This window comes from Rhinolophus sinicus, chromosome 18 (genome assembly GCF_057876585.1).
Source record: "Rhinolophus sinicus isolate RSI-liver-muscle chromosome 18, RSI-T2T, whole genome shotgun sequence".
Classification (NCBI taxonomy): domain Eukaryota; kingdom Metazoa; phylum Chordata; class Mammalia; order Chiroptera; family Rhinolophidae; genus Rhinolophus; species Rhinolophus sinicus.
This window is the reverse complement of record NC_142518.1, coordinates 112,327,918-112,352,527: the sequence shown is the minus strand read 5'-3', so window position 1 is coordinate 112,352,527 and position 24,610 is coordinate 112,327,918. Positions and strand designations below refer to the sequence as shown.

At 38.7% G+C, this 24,610-nt stretch overlaps 1 protein-coding gene across 5 annotated transcripts in view; it reads right to left on the bottom strand.

Annotated features, from left to right (window-relative positions):
* Positions 1 to 2,832: 2,832 nt before the first annotated feature.
* Positions 2,833 to 24,610, bottom strand: part of VAMP7 (vesicle associated membrane protein 7) — a 43,332-nt gene continuing 21,554 nt past the window's right edge. For 2 of the 5 annotated variants that reach the window (XM_019716086.2, XM_019716087.2), the window contains 3 exons: positions 15,583 to 15,650; positions 8,451 to 8,543; positions 2,833 to 4,713 (listed from right to left, as the gene is read on the bottom strand). In XM_019716086.2, the coding sequence (XP_019571645.1) occupies positions 4,645 to 4,713; positions 8,451 to 8,543; positions 15,583 to 15,650 (230 nt within the window). In that variant the 3' untranslated portion in view covers positions 2,833 to 4,644. Of the gene's footprint in view, positions 4,714 to 8,450; positions 8,544 to 12,788; positions 12,862 to 15,582; positions 15,651 to 24,610 lie in introns of all 5 variants that reach the window. The other 3 variants (XM_074323252.1, XM_074323253.1, XM_074323254.1) reach the window with 3 other exon arrangements.

The window sequence follows — 24,610 nt, the reverse complement described above, 5'->3', positions numbered from 1 at the left end:
CCCTCCCTCTTCTTTTTTAATTTTTATTATTTATTTTTTTCAGTTACAGTTAACATTCAGTATTATTTTATATTAATGTCAAGAGTACAGCATACTGGGTACACATGTATATGAGTTAGGTACTGATCCCCCCGATTAGTCTAGTACCCACCTGGCACTATACATACCTGCTGCAACATCACTGACTCTCATTGTTCTGGGGTTCCAGGACCTCTGCCCTCTGCTGGTTCCCCTCTCCTTGTTCTGGGGTTCCTTCTCTTGGGACACGGAATGAACAGGGACAGAGCTGTTCAGCAGGTGCCTTAAGATCTGACCCCACAGTGTCCTCATGTCCCCCAGCTATGCCATGCCCAGTGATGACACTGTGCTGGAGAGAGTCTCAGGGATTATTGATTCTGATGTGTCAGCCAGGACTTTGATTGCAAGGAACTGGACCCATTTACTCACTAAATGGTAGAAATAAATTGATTGCAAGAGGCAAGTTTAAGAGTGGGTTTGGACCTAGCAGGTCCCGGTTCTCATACTCATGCAATGTGACTTGTTTTCTGTCCAACCCTCTGTCCTGCTAAGTGCCTTTGGGCAGCCCCATTCACAGGCACAATTTCCCTGCATTCAACAACGCCAGGTTGACACCCACTCACCGTCCATTCTACAGGAGAAGGGGTTCTCCTTCCCTTGGGTTCCATGCAAGGTCACGACTTAAAAAACCTATGGCTTGGCTTGGGTTACAGTCTCATGCTCAAACCCATCACAGCACCCAGAGGATGGATCGGGGACGGGCTAGACGTGAGGTCAGCCCTTTGGAACTGTTTGGACCGGAAGCAGGTGAGATGAATTCTCAAAGGAAGCTGAGGTGCTGGACTTGGGCCTGGAAAGCAGCATTTTCCACGTCACCGACACCCCAATTGTAGGACCTGAAGCCCATGGAAGGAGGGCTTCACAAGGACAGTGGCGGCAGCCACCTGTCCAGTGCTCTTGCTGTCCCCCCACAATGGCAAGAAGCAATTCCACTTGCTGAAAAAGCAACATTGTTAGTGGTAAACTCAGGGCTTCCACCTTGGGCATCGGGTCCTCGCATCTCATTCTTTGGAAAAGAGATGCAGAAAATCACAACGTATTTCAGATTTAGATAATGCTTTTGTTTTATAAACAGCATGAATCCAACATGATTTTGTACAATGTACCATGACCAAAAGAATGCTTTAACTTACCCAAATGGCTTTTCTGCATAAGATAAAGCAGTTGAACTGATCTCATGACTACCGTGCTGCCCCGAAAATAAGACCTAGCTGGACAATCAGCTTCAATGCATCTTTTGGAGCGAAAATTAATGTAAGACTCAGTCTTATTTTACTATAAGACCCAGTAGAATATAAGACCGGATCTTATATTAATTTTTGTTCCAAAAGACACATTAGAGCTGATTGTCCGGCTAGATCTTTTTTTCTGGGAAACAGGGTAAACCTGGGAACAACCACAGCTCTTGCCAGAAGCTGGGAATTTCATTAAGTCTTTCCCTGTTTGGACAGCGAAATGAACTCGCGTTGAGACTTGGAAAGCAGAGAGGAAGTGGATGGCAATACTCTCTGAAGGTCAGGGCAATGAGACACGAAGATGCTCAGGTGCCTGGTGTCCACTCTACACCCAGCTCTTCCTATTGGCCCTGCCTGCCAATTTGGGCACAAGTTATGTACTTGGCATCATGTCTACTGGGGCTGTGGCTTCCACAAACCTTTCCACACATCACTCTTCACACACCCACTTTGGCAAACAGATACGTAGGCATTCTCAGGTTTTTCAGCAAGGTCCAACCTGTGCTTCAAGTGCAAATGAAGTCCTTCAAGTGCAAATACTTAGGACTGCTCCTCTGATCCCCTGGGGCCTCCCTTCCAGGCCTTCTCTTCCTTGTCGGTCACATACCCGCATAAGCTTGACTCCTGTATTAAACCCCTTGTTTCCATAACACTTGTTTTGGCTCTGTTTTCCTCACTGAATTCAAACTGAATATGTCAACTACCACCACTCCACAACATTTATTATTCTTGAAAAAAAATGGAGCGGTCAGAAAGAGACCTGCTTCTAACGTGGAATGTTGATGCAGGGCCAGAGGGGTGTCTAGGGCTACTATTATTATTGTTACATCCATTTCCACCAAGATACCCTGGAAAGCAACCCAATTTCTTCGTCTATCTCAAGACCAGGAAAGAGGTACCAGCCGAGCTAAGCAAGGAGAACCCATTATCTGATGCAAGCCGTATCCATTCATTCAGAAGGAAAACTTACGGATTGTGACACTATTTGATCTTGTGGCCAAGGTTTTGAGGTTAGGAGAAATACAATCCTGGAGGTATTTGTTGTTGTTGTTGTTGTTCTGTCTCAGCTTGTTATCAGGATAATTGTGGAGGCTGTGTGGTCATTTCAGGATCTTTCATTGCTTTCAGTATAACCTACAAGTATTTTTAAGTTCTTTTGTGTCTTTTGGATTTCAAGACATTTTATAAACCTGAGACAATGCTTTTGCTGAAAGGCTACAAGTCACACTTCTTTTTTTTCCCTAGTATTGTTTAATTCTTCTGTATTCTTATGTTTTCGGTCTGCCTGTTCTATCACTTCTTTTTCTTTTTTTAAAAAATAATTGTTTTCTTTGTCACTTGCAGTTGACATCCAATATTATACTAGTTTCAGGTATACAACATAGTGATTTAAAATGTCTTGTATACAAGTCACACTTCTTAATGTATTTCCAGCGTAAGTAAAATACATTTGATCTGTAAACTATGGCAAAATGTCATCAGAAGTTAGATTCCAGAAATAAATTCTAAAACAAGCAACTCATTGTATTACTCTTAAATTTTATTAATGCCTTCAGTTTGTGCATCATTTAAAACAATATATGTGCTTTAAAAAGCATTCTTATACATAAAGAGATCAAGGGACAGTTAAGTAATTTATCCCTAAAACATGCACATCATTTTTACTCAGTTGTGTATAAGAAAGGGGAATAAACTTTAAGTCTTTTTCTTTGGATTAAAGACATTTGGAAATTATTATTCAGGAATGCCACGTTTTCCTGGAACAAATGCGTTTTCCAATAGGAAATGCTCATGTAATTAAAAGGCATTAGTGTTGATAAAAAGAACTGGAAAAACATTGGAGCGCTGCATGATCACCAGGAAAAGAGTTCCAGTGGGGCCTAAAATACATGTCAAATAAATGAACTGGAAGGTGTAGAAGGAAGAACAGGTAGCATGAGCCAGATTCTGTCACACATATGTATTCAAGGCACATGACTAGGCTACACAGGTGGCTAGGCTTTATAGACTAATTTGTTCTTTCATTGGGAAAATGTCAAATGTAATGTGACTTCCATTTACTGGCACTTATTGATAAATAAATGCAATTAGGTCTAGAGCAGCAAATGTCCTTTTAGATACACACCAAAAGAACATAGCGGCTTGCAGACGCCAGAGTAGACGAAGCAGTGCGATGGCATTCCAGTTTTCTTACAGTGCACTTAAATGAATGTTACACTGCCTTGGATTGTTTCTATACATCATACTGCCTACTCTCGTTTCTCAAGAGTTCTTCAAGACTAGGCAGATTAAAGGACTTACTGAACCACACAGGATGCTCCGACGAGTACTGAACAGCAGTCAAAGCCAAACCTTGCAGTTGACCGTTGACTAGATTATATTGTTTGGGCTTTTCCCAGACTGGAAAAAATTACCCACATTATCTGCCTTCACACAGCTAAAATGCTAGCACATCCACTGTGGTTCTCTTCTTTTTCTTTGGTGAGCCAGAGGAATTTGCCTCCCCACTCCCTCCACTATGTGGTCTATTAACTATAGAATTGCCCTAAAAATCAAGTAAAGAAAAAGAAACATAAAAAACCATAACCTTAAACAATATTTAAACCATCATCTTCTCAAATCAACTGCAATGGCAAAACAGGATATCAAGCTCTGCAAGGTTTGTGAACAGTCAATCTTTTTCCTAAAAGTGAATACTAGGAGGTCAAAGATAATTAATTCCATGTGCTTCTAACAGGCTAGCAAAATGATCTCCCTCTGACTGAGATGCAATGTCTAATACTTTACCTGCTTGGGCTCCTAGATGCAAGCAGCACCAACAATTTAATTACAGTTCCCCAAATAACAATGAATCTCCATTTATATATTGTTCTCAAGTACCTAAAACTCTTCAATTACAAAAGACATAAAGATGAGACGTGAGCAATGCTCTGTCTCTTGAACACCTCTGTGCACACACAACGTTCATCTGCAGTGTTCACAGACAACTACTCATCAGACTGGTGCGTTGCACCCTGGTCATAGCTGTGTGCAATCACAAACAAAAATGTTTCTCTATGGAGGTGACACTAGTTAAGAAACCGAAGAAACAAACAAAGGGCCTTTTTAAGGCTACTCCTGCAATAAATGGCTCAATTTGAAGTGGACTGGAATAAACTGGTTAACAGGACAAAGAAAAATCTGGATGCATAAAACAAGATTAAAAACAGAAAAAGAAACAAGAGGGTTGAAGAGACTGGCAGACACCATCTGTCGCTATTAAAAGGCTTCAATCACAGGGAGCCTTTGACTCCGTGTTCTCTTGTACCCTTTGGTTGATGGTAACTTTTCCTTATTTCTTCACACAGCTTGGCCATGTAAATCCACCACAGAGAGGTGACACGATGATATAGATGAAGACCTGGATGGAAGAGGGAGGTAATTTTATTTTCTTGAATCCATTACAAGCTTCTAACCTGTTAACAAATACTGGTCCCATCAGAGTGTGGCTGTGTAATAATACACTACACTAATCAAGTATTTTCAAAGATGGAAGCGCAATTAAATTACCCTTCCTGATAAAGTCTCACCCACTTGAATTCTGTTGTGCTTTCTTCAGCAGGACAGAGAGCAGGGCGTGTTTGTCTTTATGGTAATTGGAAAGAATGGAGGTAGGGGAGCCTGTCCTACAGAGACGCCATTGTCATAAGGATCCCAAATTGCTGTAGTTCCCTTGAAGTATGATTTTATTAAGTACAATCTTAGGCTTTATACATGGATTAGGATCATAAAAAATTAAAAAGCGTGAGTAGAGACTCTTCCTCTCTACCACTTGTGAGCAAGAATGTCATTACTAACATCTCAGTGAAGACACAATTATAATCACCAAATCAAAGGAAAACTGATGATAAAAGAAACACAGCAAAAACCCCAGTCCTATGAGAGATGTGTTAGCTTTTTAATTAGAGTATTGTCATTTTAAATTATGGTATTTTAATAGTATATGCTTGCTCACATCACTTCATTCCAAAAGTAGATTTATTTTAAACATCAGGTTCACTGCAATAAATTAGTCATTCTGGTGTGCTTTAAATTACAACTTTTTGAGATCTTTAAGTGACTGATGTCATTATTCACATGCTTGGGGGAAAAAAAATTACGAATTTCACGCCCCCTCCCAAAAGTCATCAAACTGTTTTACCTTACTTGTCTACAAATGTTGGGAGGTGGTTTACAGCAAATTCTGCTTATTAATGAATCAGTTAAACCATGCACATCACATACACTGACACACATATACAGTCACACACACTCACACATGCACACACATATTCCAATTTGATATAAAGTCGACCATTTGCCATAAGTGAAATATAAGGAATTTTAAAGCTGAAGTACAATGTTAGGTGACAACACCATTTGGCAAAGATTGGCATTACACTTAGAGCAGTACTCTGCATGTGCTAAGTAATCAATAAATACAATTTGAATGTAACAACAACCCAGCTTCATAAATCAATCAAAATTCCCAGACCAAAGAAGAGGGGAGAAAAAAGCCGAGGAGCCTAGAATGTGCCACCTGGGGATCGTGAGCGAGGAGACATTTCAGGTCATGACGCAATGGCCAGTGAAACACCAACAGGTCTGTGCCTGCCCTTCTGCCAAACCTGAGGACCTCCAACAGGGGTCGAGGCAAAGTGGACTGAGGCAGGGTATCTGCTCGGAGGGAACTTCGGGCTTCTGCAAATGCCAAGAGGACAGGGAGGAAAGCCTGCTTGCCCAGTCACCAAGCACCCCCAAAGTTATGCATCCCCCCTCCTTAGAGCAGCAGCTCTCAAATGTTTGCTCCAGGAACACTTGACACTCTTAAAAATTAGTGAAGACTCCAACAGGCTCTCACTGAAGGGCGTCAAAATGATCAATACTTACCATATTAGAAATGAAAAATTAAAAAAAAAGACCTAGAATGCATTGCAAAATAACAATAATGAACTCATTACATATATAGAAACTATATTTCTGTGAGATCGGCTTTATGTGTCCACTCGGCTTGGCTACAGTGTGCTGTTTTATTCTGCAGCTGTGATTAGAACGCCTAACAGTTGACTTTAAGTAAGACAGTTTATTCTATATGATCTGAATGAGCCTGACTCAGCCAGTTAAAAGGCCTTAAGAACAAAGCTGAGGTTTCCTTGAAGAAGGAATTCTGCCCTTCTTGACAGCCTGCTCTACAGATTTGGGGCTTGCCTAGCCAGCTCCCAGCATTGTGGAAGCTATGTGATTCCCTGTGATATAGCTCTCACTATGTATCCAGAGAAATTCAAGGATACAGTACATCTGTTAACAAGTACAAGTTCCATTAAAAACAAGGTTAAAGTAAAGAAGAAGGAAACTTCTTAGAAATCTAAAACACGGCTATACAAATAAATAAACAGAAGAGCTAGATAGCAGAATGAACAGAGCTGAAAATAAATTTAGTTTGCTGGAAGAATTAGCTGAGTGATTCTCCCAGAATGCAATGCAAAAAGGAGTTTAAACATGCTAAAAAGGTTACTAGAGATGCAGAATAGTGCACAGAGGTCCAATAATCTGTTTACATAAGAGTTCCAAAAGGAGAATAGCATATAGACTAATTTATACTTACAGACAAGAGAACTACTAAATAAATATTAGGAAGTTGAACTCATCATGCATTAAAAGACTACATAATAACTTCTTAGTATTTATCCCAGAAATGAAAGAATAGTTATCTATAAATGCATTTATTAATGTAATTCAATACATTAATATTAAATATAGTCACATCAATTCATTGGGTAAAGAAACATCATTTCCTAAAGTTAAAAGCCTATTCCTGATAAAAGTTTTAGCAACCTAGAAATAAAAGTTCCTTAACTTGACAAGAAAAATCTAGTGAGAATTCACAGTAAGTATCACTCTTCTGAATGAAACATTGTAAGCATTTCAGTTAAAACCGGGAACTAAAAAATGCCCACTGACACCATAATTATTGAACATTGCTACTAGTAAATTCAAGAAAAAAAGTATAAGTATATACAATTATATGTAGTGTGTGTGTGTACACACACACACACACATACATATATGAATTTGATGAAGTGAAAATTATTAACAGATGATACTATAAATTTAGTTATATAGCAGGGGTCAGTAAACTACAGCCCATGGCTTGTGAGCTAAGAATAGTTTTTATAATTTTAAAGGGTTGCTTAAAAATAAGAATTATGTAACAGACTGTATGTGGCCCGCAAAGCTTAAAATATTTATTATCTGGCACTTTACAGAACATGTTTGCTGACTCCTGACCTATAGTACACTGAAGAATCAACTAACAAACTATGGTGATTAATAAGAGGTATGTGGGGCAGACAGGTGTCTCAGTTGGTTAGAGGGCGAGCTCTGGGCAACGGGGCTGCCGGTTCGATTCCCACATGGGCCAGCGAGCTGCGCCCTCCGCAACTAGAATGAAGTCAATGAGCTGCTGCTCAGCTCCCGAGTGACCAGATGGCTCAGCTAGTTGGAGGACGGGCTCTCAACCACAAGGCTGCCAGTTCAACTCCTTGACTCCCACAAGGGATGGTGGGCTCTGCCCTCTGCAACTAACAACAGCAACTGGACCTGGAGCTGAGCTGCGCCCTCCACAACAAAGATTGAAAGGACAACAACTTGACTTAGAAGAAGTCCTGGAAGTATACACTGTTCCCCAATAAAGTTCTGTTCTGCTTCCCTAATAAAATCTTTAAAAAAAAAGAGGTATACAAAATTGCCAGACACACAATACAGCAATTAGAAAACAGAAAACAGAAATAAAGTAGTAGTAAATAGAATCAACTACTAAACAGAAATATAATTAGAAAATATGGAGTAAGAAAATGCAATTTTAAAAGAATCCCATTTCAGTAGTGGCAAAAACATTAAACATCCAGGAATATTTGGAATGCCTTGCACAACTCCTCATAGTAAGAATTCTCAACAGGGAGATGGGGTTTAAGTCAAGATAATATTCCAATGTGACTTCATAGGCAAGCCCCTGCCTACGTAGCTCATGTTAGAGTGCTCATTATTAGAAAGAATTCCACCACCCAATTTCCTAGAGATTGAAAAATAAGATCAAACACAAAAAGAACAAAAACTTACAATTGATACGATGATGATGATGATGGTGAGCTTGAGATTCTTCATACACATGGCTCGGGCAAGATTTCTGCTGGTTGTTTTGAAGGTGACAGACTAGAAAAAAAAGCACGAATTGTTTGGTTCCTGGCACTGAGTACGTGATTGATTTGCAGAAAGACCTCCAAAACTTTTATTTTCATTTACTCTGTTAGGTCCCAGTGTTTCTAGCCCTCCTTCTCTTCACGTGAGACTGGCCATTCATGATCACTAGTTCCCCCAAAGCAGTCGGAGCCCAGGGGAAAGGCTTCTCTCCTTTTTCTTCACCGTAGCCATACCCATGATGTCAACCATCAGAAGTGGTTCCTCCTGTTGGTGGGAAAGCCTTATCCTCCATGCTTCCAATGAGAATGGCTTCTAGGCCAGCTGGCTGCAAACACATTTGCCTGTTCTGCTCAGTATAATGCTGGGATGCTGAGCCATTAAGCCTGTTCAATTTCCACAGGAAGGGTAAGTTCTTACTTGTATGAGGCCAAAACCCAAAAATTTCACTCCTTCAGTTATTCATTTTCTTTTGAAACATCAATTTCTCAGTATCAACTGAACCACTCCCACCAGGACACATGCAGTTTAAATCAAACAAACAGTAAAATTTCCTAATAGCCCAGCAATTCCACTCCTAGGTATACACCCAAAAGAGATGCATGCACAAGTTCACCAAAAGACACACACAAAAATATTTCCAACTGTGCTATCTGTCTTATCTCAAAACTGGAAACGACCCAAATGCCCATCAGCTGTACTGTGTAGTGAAGAACCTAAACTTGCCCCAAAAGGGGTCTGACATTTGCCCTCAGCTCCTGGGAGGTAATTGTTGCTTGCCTGGGGGCCACTGGCTAGCCAAAGAGTAACAATGCCATTGAGGATGGGGACTAGTCACTACAGAGAAACCAGCTGTACACCTAGAGAAGCTGGGCACTGGAGAGAAATCAAGCAAGTCAGTTGTGCTTACGTAATGAGATCTCAATAAAAACTGATCACCAAGGCCTGGACAAGCTTCCCTGCTTGATGATATTGTATGCATGTTGTCACACATCTATGCTGGGACAGTAAAGCGTCCTGACTCCATGAAGGCAGGACAACAGGTACCTGTGAGTGTAACAGCTTTCATGGGGTTCTGTGAGTCCTTCTAGTCAATGAGCAAACCTGAGGGTGGTTTGGGGAACAAATACACTTGCAGTTGGAGTCAGAACAGGCAGGTCTTGGGGACTGTGTCCTCTAAACTGTACAGTTTGTGAACGTCTCAGTTATCTGAACTCTGCAATTACTCACAAATTAAATCACAATAAAGAATCCAAGAAAGAGGACAATAATGCGGATCAGAAAATATAGTGAGCAACAAAACGAATAAACCTAAATGTAGTCGTGTGATTCAATACATCGGAGTGGAGATTCCTCTACAATCCTCAAGTCAATATATGAACACTTACAAATCACCTATTTTAAAACCAGTTCAGCTATAAAGGACAATTGTTTCACCTTACCAAAGCTTCCCTTGGGGAGTCGAGTAGGGGGTAGAAGAGAACAAGAAGATATAAAAATCCCTGTGAGAATGACAGGGGCAAGCTGACCAGCCTGATGATCTCTTTGCTCCATATAGATGGTTTCATTAGAAGCTGATGACTCCCTTTTAAAAAATGGGCAAAGGACTTGAATAATTTCTCCAAAGAAGATATACAAATGGGCGATAGCACATGAAAAGATGCTCAATGTCATTAGTCATCAGGAAAGAGCAAATCAAAACCACAATGAGATACCACTTCATAACCACCAGGATGGCTAAAATAAAAAGATGGAAAAATAACAAGTGTTGTTGAGGATGTGGAAAAACTGATACCCTTGTATATTGCTGGTGGGAATGTAAAATGGTGCAGGAACTATGGAAAAGTTTGGCAGACCCTCAAAAAGCTAAATATAGAACTACTATATGACCCAGCAATTCTACTCCTAGGTACAGACCCAAAGGAACTGAACACACGGACTTGAACAGATACTTCTATGTCAACATTCACAGTAGCCTTACTCACAATATCCCAAAGATGGACACAACCCAAAGGGTCCATCCATATTAATGGATACAAAAAATGTAGTGTACGCATACAATGGAATATTATTCAGTCACAAAAAGAAAGGAAATTCTGACACACGCTACAACATGGGTGAATCTTGAAAATATTATGCTAAGTGAAATAAGCCAGATGCAAAAGGGCAAATATTGTGGAATTCCAGTTATATGAATGTACCTGGAATAGGAAAATTCATAGAGACAGTAAATACGATTAGAACTGGGGTCTGGAAGTAAGGGGAGTGAGGAGTTACTGATTAATGGCTACAGAATTTCTGCTTGGGATGATGAGAAAGTTTTGGAATTAGTGATGGTTGCACCACATTGTGAATATAATTAATGTCACTGAATTATACGGTTAAAATGGCAAATTTTATGTTATACTCGTATATATCTTAACCACAATTGAAAGAATTGTAATATTCCAAGAAACCATTGAAGTGTATACTTTAAATGATGGGTCAATCATATGTCTGTGGATTATTTATCAATAAAATAATAGTTCAATAAAGCTGTTAAAAAACAAGATGTGATAAAATGAAATAATTTTTAAAATACCTGAGTAAACAAATTAAGAAAGATAAAGAGGAACAAAGACACTGGGGCAAATACAAACCAAAGACCAACATATCTTACTTAAACCCAACTCTATCAATATTTACATGACACGTAAGTAGAATAAACATTTTAATTATAAACATACTCCATATATTCAAGAAGGTAGAGGAAGGCATGCACATGTTAAAGAGACACATGGACGATATGAAACGATGTAAATCAAACTTGTAGAGATGAAAAATACATGATATGGGAGTATTAGCACATTACAAACTGCAGAAGATACGTAAACTTGAAGACATACCAATAGAAACTATCCTAAGTGAAAACAGAAAGAAAAGAGACTGACAAAAATGAGCACGGCATCAGTGAGCTGCGGGACAACTTCAAGTGGCTTAATGTACATGTAACTGGAGTCCTAGAAGGAGAGAAGAGGGATAGAAAAATATTTGCAGAAATAATGGCTGTATATTCTCATGATTTGTCAAAAATTACAAACCCACAGCTCAACACACCCAAAGCTGTAGAAACATGAAAAAACCACACCAAAGCACATTATAATCAAATTTCTTAAAACCAATGATAAAAAGTAAACCTTTAAAGCACCAGGGGGATCACTTCATAGACTGTGTAGATGCCTGACCTCCACGCTATACATCTGAAGCTGAATAACACTGAATGTCAAACACACACACACACACACACACACACACATAGTCTGTATATATAGTCATGGGATGTAGAGTATAGGGAATACAGTCAATGGTATTGTAACAGCTATACATGATATTAGAGGGGTAGTAGATTGGGGAGGCTTATCACTTTGTGAGGGGTGTAAATGTCTAACCATTATGCCGTTTTGTACACCTGAAATTAATAAAAAAGGAAGCACCTAGAGGAGAAAAATATACATTATGTATGTAAGAATGACAGAATTTTTGTCAGAAAGAATGTGTAAGACAGTGATGGAACACCTTTAAAATATTGAAAGAAAATACCTTTAAAATAAGGAAGTGAAATAAATAAAGGCTTTTTTTGGACATACAAACACTGAAAATAATTCATTATTAGCAGAACTGCACTATGGAAAATGTTAAAAGACGTCCTATGGGTAGAAATAAAATGACACCAGATGAAAATCTGGATCCAGAAAAGAATGAAGTTACAAGAAATGGGTAAACAGAAAGATGTTTTTTCTTATTATTTAAATCGCTTTAAAAGATAATCAACTGTTTAAACAAAAATAATAACAATGTATTGTGAGGTTTCTAACATCTGTGTAAATAAAAGTATTATAAAACAGCACCATGGCCAGGAAGGTCGGATGGAGGTATGCTATTGGAAGGTTCTTATACTATTTTGTGAAGTGAAATAATACCACTTGAAGGCGGACTATGATAAGGTAATGACTTATACTGTAAACCCTAAGGCAAACATCAAATAACAAAGAGGTATAGCTAATAAGCTGATAGAGGAGGTAAAAGTGGAATTTAGACAACACTCAACGAGTTGATCAGAAGGCAGAAAAAGGCGGAGAAGGGAACAGACAGATGGTACAAATAGGAAACAAGTATCAAAATGGTAGATTTAAAACCTTCCCACAAACAAAACTCCAGGCTGAGACAGCTTCACTGGTGAATTCTTCCAAACAGTCAAGGAACAGATAATACCAACAGTACCTAAACTCTGTTGGAGGATAGAGAGGTCTTCCCAGCTCCTCTGATGAGGCCAGCATATCCTTGATACCAAAGCCTAAAAAGAGTAACATATTACAGACCAATATCCCTGATGAACGCAGATGCAAAATTCCTGAACAAAACAATAGCAAATCCAATAAGATGTTAAAAGCAAATGTTGACTGAGTAAGTTATATTCAGTCATAGTAACTGAATAAAGGAGAAAAACCATACAATCCTTTCAATGGATGGATTTGATAAAATTCATGAATAAAACTCTCAAATGAAGAACTGAAGTGAATTTCTTCCACCTGATGAAAGGAACGCTCTTAAAACAAAAAATCTATGGTTAACAACATAATTAGTGAAAATACTGAATTTTCCCCCATAAGATGTGCTACACAAAAAAATTTCCACTGTCACTGCCTGCATTCACTATTGTGTAGAAAATTCTACCAAGTGCAGTAAGGTAAGGCAAACAAATAAAAGGCAAGAATCTACAAAAAAGTTCCAAGAAGTAAGTAATAAGTGAATTTTGCAAAGTTGCAGGATACAAACCAGGTCAATATACAAAAATCAATTTTATTTCTATATATTAGCAATAAATATTGGAAAATGAAATTTAAAAATTTATAGACTACATAAGCACGACATTCTTAAGGGTAAATTTCACAAAATATGTGCAAGATCTGTACCACCAAAAACTACCAAACATTGTTGGAAAAAAACAAAAGATGTTCTACGCAGAAACAGAGACATGCCATATTTATGCAAAGGAAGACGCAATGCTGGCAAGATACCAATGCTCCCTAAATTGACCTATAGATTAAGTGCAATCACAATCAAAGATACAAGATTTTGTTAAAGGTGAAAAGCAACAAGCTTATTCTGAAACATAACTGGAAATGCACAAGACCGAAAATAGTGAAGACAGTCCTGGAGAAGAACGTAGTTGGAGGACGTAGGAAATTCTATAAAGCTCTAGTTATCAATACAGTGTGGTATTGGCATAAAGGCAGACAAACAGATCAGTGAAACAAAATAGAGAATCCAGAATTCAAGCCCCACAGAGGAGAATGTATAAACAAATTGGTGGTAGGCAGGTTTGTAAAATGAACAGTGAAAAATGATAAAGAATTAATGATGGACCTCACAGCTATGGTGAGGAAAAGAGGCCAGACACAAAAGCTTACATAACATATGATTCTATTTCTATACATTTTAAGAACAGGCAAAATATCGTCTAGGGTGATGTAAGTCAGAAACATGGTTACCTCTGTTGGGGATGATTACCTGGAAGGGGCATAAGCCAGCCTTCGGAGGTGCTGGAAATGTGTTCTATCTTGATCCAGGTGGTGGTCATATGGGTACAGACAGATGTGAAAACTAATGAACTGTACACTTACTAACAGTAGTACCCTTGCTGTGCATTATCATATGTATGTTATTCCTCCAGAAAGAGAGACATCTGTTAGTTAATTAGCACCTTTTGTTATCCTGGGATGTGTAGTCAACAAAATTAAGAAGACTTTCATTTGGAAAGTACAGACTATACTAATGCTGGTCAAATACAGACTGTTCCAGCTAAACGGGGTAACCTTCCTGGATTAGGAATAGCTAAGAGATGGACTGGGAACAGCAAAGACACTGGTCTGCAGATCTGGCATTGCATACTGCTTTGCCCTCTTCGGCCCCCAGCAATGGGTTATAAAGGGAGCCACTACAGCATCCTGGGGTTTTGACTTCCTGTATGGTGCCATCCTTCCTGCAACTACCATGGGCTTTGATAAAAAAACAAAACAAAACAAACAAACAAACACAAACAAAAAACTGTTGTCCTTCTAAGACATACTGTTAATGAATGTCCCAGTAAAACCAACAATAACAATAAATATCTAAATAGCTCTTACTATGTACCAGACACTGTGTTGGGCATTTTGCATGCATCATCTGACTTAACTCTCCAAACACTATGGAGTAGGTGTCTCTACTTTACAGATAATCACTAAAGTACAGAGAGGTTAAGTAACTTGCCTAAGGTCACATGACTAGTAAGTGGCAGAGATGGAGTCAATCCCAGGTAGCCGGCCTCTAGAACTTGTGCTCTTAACCTCTACAATCTAGCTGCCAGTAAGAATGAACCTGATCACCCATGGGTCTGTTCCAAGGTGTAAACTTCCACTCTGCATTTCAATTTGTAATTGTAGAGACCCAAACTGTAACTGATCTCTGCCCTCTTTCTATTCACCATGTATCTATCATCTTTCCTCAAAACCTTCATCCACTAATCGGATGGAGAGTGCAAAGACACACGGGACTGTAGCGTAAGTAGGTCACAGGGACACTGACTCTTTTAAGGCTCAGTGGCCCTTCCCGATACTGCCTCTCGCTTGACACACGGAAGGCTCAAGCTGTCACAGCGAGCAAGAAAATGAATGAATTGTCCAGTTTTCAGGATTCACACTAGGTCGCAAGGGGCCTGAAAATTTGTTTCGTGTTTTACAAAATGTGCTTAGGAGGTGTTGAATTATGTACACATCAGTCCAAAGCTTTAAACAAATTGTTTCTCTAAATTGAGTATGTTTTCCAAACCAAAGCTTCCTTAATGGGTATTAATGGGTCCTGGCTTTTTTTCTATGCCTCTTTGTTATCCTTGTAATCACAATGTAATCAGATAATGGAGGTTAGAAAAGAAAAAATACACTACAGTATTAAATTTAAGACATTTCCCTACTATGTTAGCTATCAACCACACATTCTCTACATCCTGAAAAATATTGTCATAGCCGGTACTTACCGAATCCACAAGATTTTCTGTTTTATCTATCAATAATTCCAATCTTTCTCCTCGCTGAGCTACCAGATCTAAAAATGGTGGAAAAACAGAAAATATCATGTTTACATTAAAAATCTGCTATTTTTGTCTTTGTTTTAAGACAAATCTTATTTTTAATTATACTTGGTATTCTTGACAATTCACATTTACTAGAGAAGCACTTATATCTTTAAGTAATAAAAGACTTTAGTAAAGCTTATCAATTAAAGTAGGGGTTGGCAGTTTTCTTTCTGTAAAGGGCCAGATACTAAATATCTGGCTTTATGGGCCAAACTGTCTCGGTAGCAATTACTCAACTCTGTCAGGCAGAGAAAATATGTAAACAAATGGGCATGACTGTTTTCCAAGGAAACTTTATGTAGAAAAATAGGGCAGATTCTATCCAAGGAATATAGTTTACAAACCTCTAAATTAAGGGTATAATCTGAAAGTGAACAAAAAGGAACCTTCAAAATAAGTTGAGAGTTGGAGACTTCAAGACTTGTGGTGTGAGGAACTGCACAGACCCTCTCTCCAACAAAACAACCATAACCAGAAAAAATAAAAATAAAAACAAACAAACAACAACCATTTAAAGTTTCTGAAAACTGGGACTGTCCCAAGGACATACAGCAAATGAAGAAACATTTATGGAAGAAAATCAACTAATTCTCAGTAAGAACAGTGAGTCTATGGCATTTAAACCAGGACCTGCTCTAACCCAAAGCTCAGAGAGATGGAAGCTCTGTTCCTGGCAAGTAAAGCCGGGGGGTTCTCTTTCTCCTGAGGTCCCAGTCAAAGGCTATGCTTACTACCCATGAAGGCAAGTCATCAGCCTCTATCCTCCTATCCCACCCCACCCCAAGCCACAATGCAGAAGTTCTCCTCCAGCAAGGCACAGGTGATAGGTCTGGGGCTTCCTTCCTCCACCTAGCCCCAACACACAGGGCAGAAGCTCAAGTGGCAGGCCGAGAATACTGGGCCCCGAGTGCCCTTGCCCTGACTTACTCATACAGCTGAGGTTCCATGCTGGCACAGGCAAGCCAAAGACCACAAGTTACCCAGCACTCCACAGGTAGAGCAAGGCTGTCACTCCAAGAGAAGTAGTCCACTGCCCCTACCCACAGCTCTAGAGCAGTGGCTTGGGGATTGTTCCCAGGCGGACTGGCAGGCCTTAGGAATAGAGAGCTTTCCTAAGAGAACAGACTTTATCTGGAACAGAGCATGGGGAAGTTCAAGCCTAAGGATGCTGTCAAAACAATGGAGATAAGCAATTAAGATGCAGCTTCAAGAGAACCACAAGTAAAGCCACAGGCCAGCCAGAAGTTTAACAGAGAGTATCAGGGGAAGAGACAACTAAGAACCCTCCTGAGGTCAGAACAAATGTCTAAGACTGGCCACAAAGACAAGGCAGCCCAAATCTAATTAGATCAGACTGGAGCAATTTATGTCTGGGGAACTGCTGGAAAAAAATAGAGCAATTAGCCTGCAATTAGTAGAGGCTAATAGCTGGGCGAGACACCCACAGGAGCAGACTAGCTGGAAGCACAACAGGGAGATCAGGAAAAGAGACACTCAATGACAGCCATGTCATTCCAGGGTGACTGTGTGCGTGCCCAAGGTTGTTCCCTCGGAGAAGTGCCATGAGAGGCTGCACACTGTGGGAGAAACACACTTAAAAAAAAAGCCCAGCCCAATCACTAAACAAATAATCAAGCAAACAACAAACCCTGGGCGTTGAGAATCAGTGCCCAGAGTTGCTACATTATCTAAAATGTCCAGCTTTCAACAACACAAAAATGATGAGATAAAAAACAAACAGGAAAGTGTGACCCATGCACAGGACAAGGAGCAGAGATTAGAAACTTACTTAGAGGGGGCTCAGCTGTTGGATTTAAAGTAACAGAAGGAAAGCACATGGGATGGACTGAAAGCAGTCGCACAGAAGGAAATTTATAGCAGTAAACACCTACATTAAAGAGAAGATGTTATATCCACTGAATTGTGTCCCCCCAGATTCAAACACTGAAATCTTGGCACCCAATGTGATGGCGGTTGGAGATGGGCCTTTGGGAGGTGATTTGGTTTAGATGAGGTCATGAGGGCTTATGAGGGGATAAGTGCCCTTATAAGAAGAGACACCAGAGGGCGTTCTCGTTCTCTCTCTCTCTCTCTCTCTCCCTCTCTCTCTTGAATACAGACATAAAATAGTCTCCAATAAAATACCAGCAGAATAAATCCAGCAATATATAAATCCAGCAATATATAAAAAGGATTATAGGGGTGGCTGGTTAGCTCAGTGGGTTAGAGTGCGGTGCTCTTAACACCAAGGTTGCCAGTTCGATCCCCACATGGGCCGCTGTGAGCTGCGCCCTCCACAACTAGATTGAAACAACTACTTGACTTGGAGCTGATGGGTCCTGGAAAAACATACTTAAAATAAAGTTTAAAAAATAAAAATAAATAAAAAAGGATTATAGACCATTATGAAGTGGCATTTATTTTAGAAATGCAAGGTTGATTTAATATCCAAAAATCAATTATTGTAATATAGTGTATTAATAGAATAAAGGACAAAAACCAGATGATCATTTCAATAGATTCAAAAAAGCAGTTGACAAAATCCAACACCTTTTCACTATAAAACCACTCTACAAACAGGAAACAGTAGGGCACTTCCTAAACCTGATAAATGGCATCTATGAAAGAGCCACAACTAATATCATCCTTAATTGTGAAAGACTCTCTAACACCAGGAATAAGACAAGGATGTCCAATCTTGCCACTTTTATTTGACATACTGGAGGTTCTAGAAATGGCAACTGGGTAGGAGAAAGAAATGAAAGGCATCAAGATTGTAAAGGAAGAATGAAACCCTATGTCTATTTTCAGATGATATGATCCTGTATATAGAAAATCATAAGGAATCCACTAAAAAGCTTTTAGAACTAATAAAGAAGTTGTCCCAGGGTTGCACAATACAAGATCAGTATAGAAAAATCACCTGTATTTCTATACATGAGCAATGTGTGCTCCTGAGTGCAATGGCAAGAGCGAGTGCCAGTCAGTAAAAGGAATGCTCTCAGAATATCAGACCAGGGGCTGTGGACAAAGGCAAAACCATAAAATTGAACTGTAGTGCCATCTTCTGGAAAACGAAAGAGAGGTTTCCAGGAGAGCCTGGTGAGTTTAAGACCAGAAAAGATATAAAAGTTTAAGAATTCTGCCACAAGAGGGAGCAAGAAGCATGGAGGTGTACCCGTACAAGGTTGACGAAAACTCCTGATATAAGAGGACTGATGAACAGTATTTCCCACCTGAAGGCAACTAGTAAAGATATGAGGGGGTGTCTGATACTTCAAATGAGAAAGCAGCAGTACAAAACTCCACGGAACATTAAGAATCAAGGAACTCATAGACATAGACAATAGTTTAGTGGTTACCAGAGGGTAAGGGGGGTGGGCGGTGGGAGATGAGGGTAAGGGAGATCAAATATATGGTGATGGAAGGAGAACTGACTCTGGGTGGTGAACACACAATGGGATTTATAGATGATGTAATACAGAATTGTACACCTGATATCTATGTAATTTTACTAACAATTGTCACCCCAATAAACTTAAAAAAAAAATCAAGGAAGCATGTCATCACCAAAAGGTAACAATCATCCTCCGATAACTGAAATCAGACACAAAATTTTGTGATCTAGTTGATAAAGAATTCAAAATAGCTGTTTTGTGGAAACTCTACAAGGTACAAGAAAACACAGAAAGGCAATTCAATGAAATCAGGAAAACAGTACATGAACAAAATCTGAGATTTAACAAAGAGACAGAAATCATAAAGGAGAACCAAACAGAAATTCTGGAGCTGAAGAATTCAATGAATGAAATGAAAAAATTGCAGTAAAGAGCATCCACCAGAGAGTAGGTCGAATGGAAAACAGGGTAAGTGAGCTAGAGGATAGGAAACTTGAAATAACCCAATCAGAGGGTACCAACAACAATGAACACAAAAGAGCAAAGAATGCCTATGTGATCTACATGAGACTCCATCAAATGTACAAATATTAGAATAAGTAGTGTTCCTGAAGGAGAAGGGTGGTAAAATTAGGTAGATTGTAACATTAAAAATATAACAGAGTAGGAGCAAATGGGGAGCTTTTGTGTGTGATTGAAGTTAAGCTGCTATCAGCTTAAAATGGACTATTAGGTTGGTGCAAAAGTAATTGTGGTTTTTGCAATTATTTTTAACCTTTTAAACTGCAATTACTTTTGCACAACCTTTATCAATAAGATGTTTTATGTAAGCCCCATGGTAACCACAAAACAAAAACCTAGAGTTGATTCACAAAAGATAAAGAAATGGGAAATAGAGTATACTACCACAGAAAATCCCCAATTTCAAAATGAAGGCAGAAATACAGGGAAAAAGGAACAATGAAACTAGAAAGCAATGGATACGATGGAATTAGTAAATCCTTACATATAAATAGTTACTCTAATTATAAATGCATTTAATTCAGCAATCAAAAGGCACAGAGTAACTGGGTGGATTAAAAAAAAAAAAAGCCCAAATATATGCTGCCTACAAGAGACTCACTTCAGATTTAAGTACACTCATAGTGAAGGAATGGAAAAAGATAATCCACACAAGTAGAAACCAAAAGAAAGTGAGGATAGGTATACTTATATCAAACAAATAAGACTGTACGCCAAGAACAGTAATAAGAGACAAATAAGGTCATTACATAACAGGAAAGTGGCCAATACATCAAGAAGATATGACAATCATAAATATGTACACACACAACATCGGAGAAGTATCTTAAGCAAACACTACCAAATCTGAAGACAGCAATAGACAACAATACAATAATAGGTGGGGAACTCAATACCCCACTTTCAGCAATGGATAGATCATCCAGACAGAAAATCAACAAGGAAATATTGCACTTGAACCATACATTACACTACACAGATCTAAACAGACATGTACAGAACATTTCATGCAACAGCAGCAGAATACAGGTTCTTCTGAATTGCACAAAGAACATTCTTCAGGATAGATCAGATGACAGAACACAAAACAAGTCTTCACAAATTTAAGAAGACTGAAATCATACTACCTATCTTTTACAACCACAATGGTATGAAACTAGAAATCAACGATAGGAAGGCTGGAAAATCTACAAATATGTGCAAACTAAACAACACACTCCTGAACAACCAGTAAGTAAAAGAGGAAATAAAAAAGGAAATAAAAAATACCTCAAAACAAATGAAAATGGGAACACAACACACCCAAAACCTATGGGCTGCTGAAAAAGCAGTTCTTCACTCTGGGTGGTGAACACACAATGTGAAATATAGATGATGTATTACAGAATTGTACACTTGAAACCTATGTAATTTTACTATCCATTGTCACCCAAATAAATTTTAATTAAAAAAAAACAAAGAAGACAATAATCAGATAATATTTGACTTAAAAACATCAACCAATATAAAAAAAGAAAAAAGCAGTTCTGACAGAAAAGTTTATAGTGATAAATGCATATATTAAGACTATAGAAAGATATCAGATAAATAACATAACTTTACATCTCAAGGAACTAGAAAAAGAAGAACTAAGCCCAACATTAGACAGAAGAAAATAACAATAAGAGTGGAAATAAATGAAATAGAGATCAGAAAAAACAATAGAAAAGATCAATGAAGCTAAGAGCTGTTTTTATTTTTTGTTTTTTGAAAAGATATACAAAATCGACAAACCTTTAGTTAGACTAAGAAAAAAAGGGAAGACTCAAATAAATAAAATCAGAAATGTGGACAAAAAAAGATGTACATATATACAGCGGAATACTACTCAGCCATAAAAAAGATGAAACATTGCCATTTGTGACAGCATGGTGGATACTGACAGTATTCTGCTAAGTGAAGGACGTCAGACTGAGAAGGACAAAAATTGTATGATTTCACTCAGTTGTGGCAAATAAAACCAAAATTAACAAACTAACAAAACAAAACTTACTCGCAGTTACAGGACACAGAATGGTGGTTACCAGAGAGGAACAGGGTGGGGGGAGGGGGAGGTAGGTAAGGGGGTCAAATATATGGTAACTGAAGGAAACTACTCTTCAGGAGTACACACAGATATCCAATTATAATCTTGTACACTTGAAAATTATATAATGTTATTAACCAATGTTACCCCCAATAAATTTAATAAATAAATTAACAAAATCAGAAGTAAAAGAGGAGACATTACAGCTGATATTACAGAAATACACAGGATCGTAGGATATTACTATGAACAATTATATGCCAACAAATTGGATAACCTAGAAGAAATGGACATACAGTTTACCCTTGAACAGCATGGGTGTTAGGGGCACTTACCCCCCCGTGCAGTCAAAATTCCATGTATAACTTAAATCAGCCCTCTGCACCCACAGATTCCCAACTGCAGATCAAATACTGTTTTCAATCCACGGCTGGCTGAATCTGTGGATGCAAAACTGGGGGATACGGAGGGCTGACTGTGTATTGTTCTGGGGAAAAAAATCCACATCTAGGTTGGATCCATGCAGCTGAAACCCATGCTGCTCAGGGGTCAACTGAATTCCAAGAAACATACAATCTCCCAAGACTGAATCAGGAAGAAATAGAAACTGAATACTCAAAGACCTCAAATAGCCAAAGCAATCCTGAGAAAACAAAGCCAGAGGCATCACACTTCTTGATTTCAAACTATTCAAAGCTATAGTAATTAAAAACAGCATGGTATTTGCATAAAGATAGACACATGGACCAATGGAAAAGAACATTCAGCCCCAAAATAAAGCCCCACATATACGGTCAACTAAGATTTGACAAGGGAACCAAGAATACTAACAGGGAAGGGATACTCTCTTTAACAAATGATGCGGGAAAACTGTATAATCACTCACAGAAAACTGAAACTGGTCTCCTATACACAGGAGGTCCTCAAATTACATCATTTCATTATAACATTGATGAGAAGGAAAAAAACTGATGCCTGGCCAGGGCCCCCATCTGTGTAGAGTTTGCACGTTCTCCCCATGTGTGTGGGTTTTCTCCAGGTACTCTGGTTTCCTCCCATAGCCCAAAGATGCACATGTTAGGTTAATTGGTAAATGTAAACTGTGTGTGTGTGTGTGTGTGTGTGTGTGTGTGTGTGTGTGTGTGATGGGATTGCATCTTTTCCAGGGAGGGTACCCGCCTTGCACCCTGAGCTACCAGGAGAGGCTCTGGCCATCCGCAACCCTGAACTGGAATAAGTGGGTTGGAAAATAATTCTACTTCTTCTTATTAATCTTTCTTAAATGTAGGTATAGCTCACACTCATTTCAATATTTAATATTAGAAGTGTTTTGGGTCTTTCTTTAGAAGTTTGGTGATATTTTTGTGACCAGAAATATGCTGTAGGAACTTAACTCTTGTTTATATCAATTAGCCTATGGTCAAATTGATTTCATTGTATGTCTTTGCACTTAAAGTTACAGTTTCCAAGAACCCATGGATGACGGTAAGTGAAGGCGTACAGTACACCACTCAAAAAAAAATTAACTCAGAATAGATTAAAGACTTAATTAAATGTAAGAACTGAAACCATAAAATACCTAGAAGAAAACATGGGAAGAAACTCCTTGACATTGCTCTTGGCAATGGTTTTTTAGGATATGACACCAAAGCACAAGCAACAAAAACAGAAATGAGCAAGTGGGACTATATCAAACTAAAAAGCTCTACACAGCCAAAGAAACAATCAACAAAATGAAAGGCAGCACACAGGATGGGAGAAAATATTTACAAACCATATATTGGATAAGGGGTTAATATCCAAAATATACAAAGAATTCATACAACTCAGTTACAAAAACCCAGTAAGCCAATGAAAAATGGGCAGAATTTTTTCATTGGTTGAATAGACATTTCTCCAAAGAGGACCTACAGATGGGCAATAGACATATGAAAAGACAATCAAAGTCATCAGGGAAATGCAAATCCAAAGCACAATGAGATACCACCTCACACCTGTCATGATGGCTGTCACCAAGAAGAGCTAACCAGTGATGGCAAGCACATGGAGAAAGGGAACGCCTTTGCTCTGTTGGTGGAAATGTAAAATGGTTCAGCCAGGTTTCTCAAAAAAATAAAAATACAACTACTATATGATCTAGCAATTCCACTTCTGGGTATATAGCCAAAGAAAATAAAAACAGGATTTTGTACAGATAACTGCACTCCCATGTTTTTTGTAGCATTATTCACAATAGCCAAGACATGGAAACAACCTAAGTACCCATTAATGAACGAATGGATGAAGAAAATGTGGTGTGTGTGTGTGACTGACACAACTACACACACACAAATATTGAGCCATGAGAAAGAAGGAAATCTTGTCATTTGCAACAGCACAGGTGGACCCTGAGAGCACTATGCCTTGTGAGATAAACCAGACAGAGAAAGATAAATACTGTCTATTACCTATGTGTGGAATCTAAAATTGCTGAACTCATAGAAACAGAATGGAATGGTAGTACCAAGGGAGAAACTGGGGAAGTATTGTTAAAGGCACAACCTTGCAACAAGACGAGGAATGTGTTCTGGAGATCTAATGCCAGCACAGTGATGACAGCCAAGAGTACAGTATTATAAACTTCCAAACTGCTAAGAGACTAGATCTTAAATGTTCTCACCACAGAAGAATAATTTATGTGATGTGATAGATGTCAGCTCAAGCAAAGGTGGTAATCATCTCGCAGTATTATAAATGTATTAAATCAACACATTATACACCTTCAACTCACAGGATATTGTATGTAAGTTCTATCTCAATAATTTTAAAAAAGGACAAGTGGGGATTTTTAGGCAATGAGCAGAGTGAGGGGGTAGCCACTGGATGGAAAATTACTAAGAGAAGAAAACAAGTATAGGGCAATCTTGCTAAACCAGCCTAAACGGATCTCCGTCAAGGCAGGACA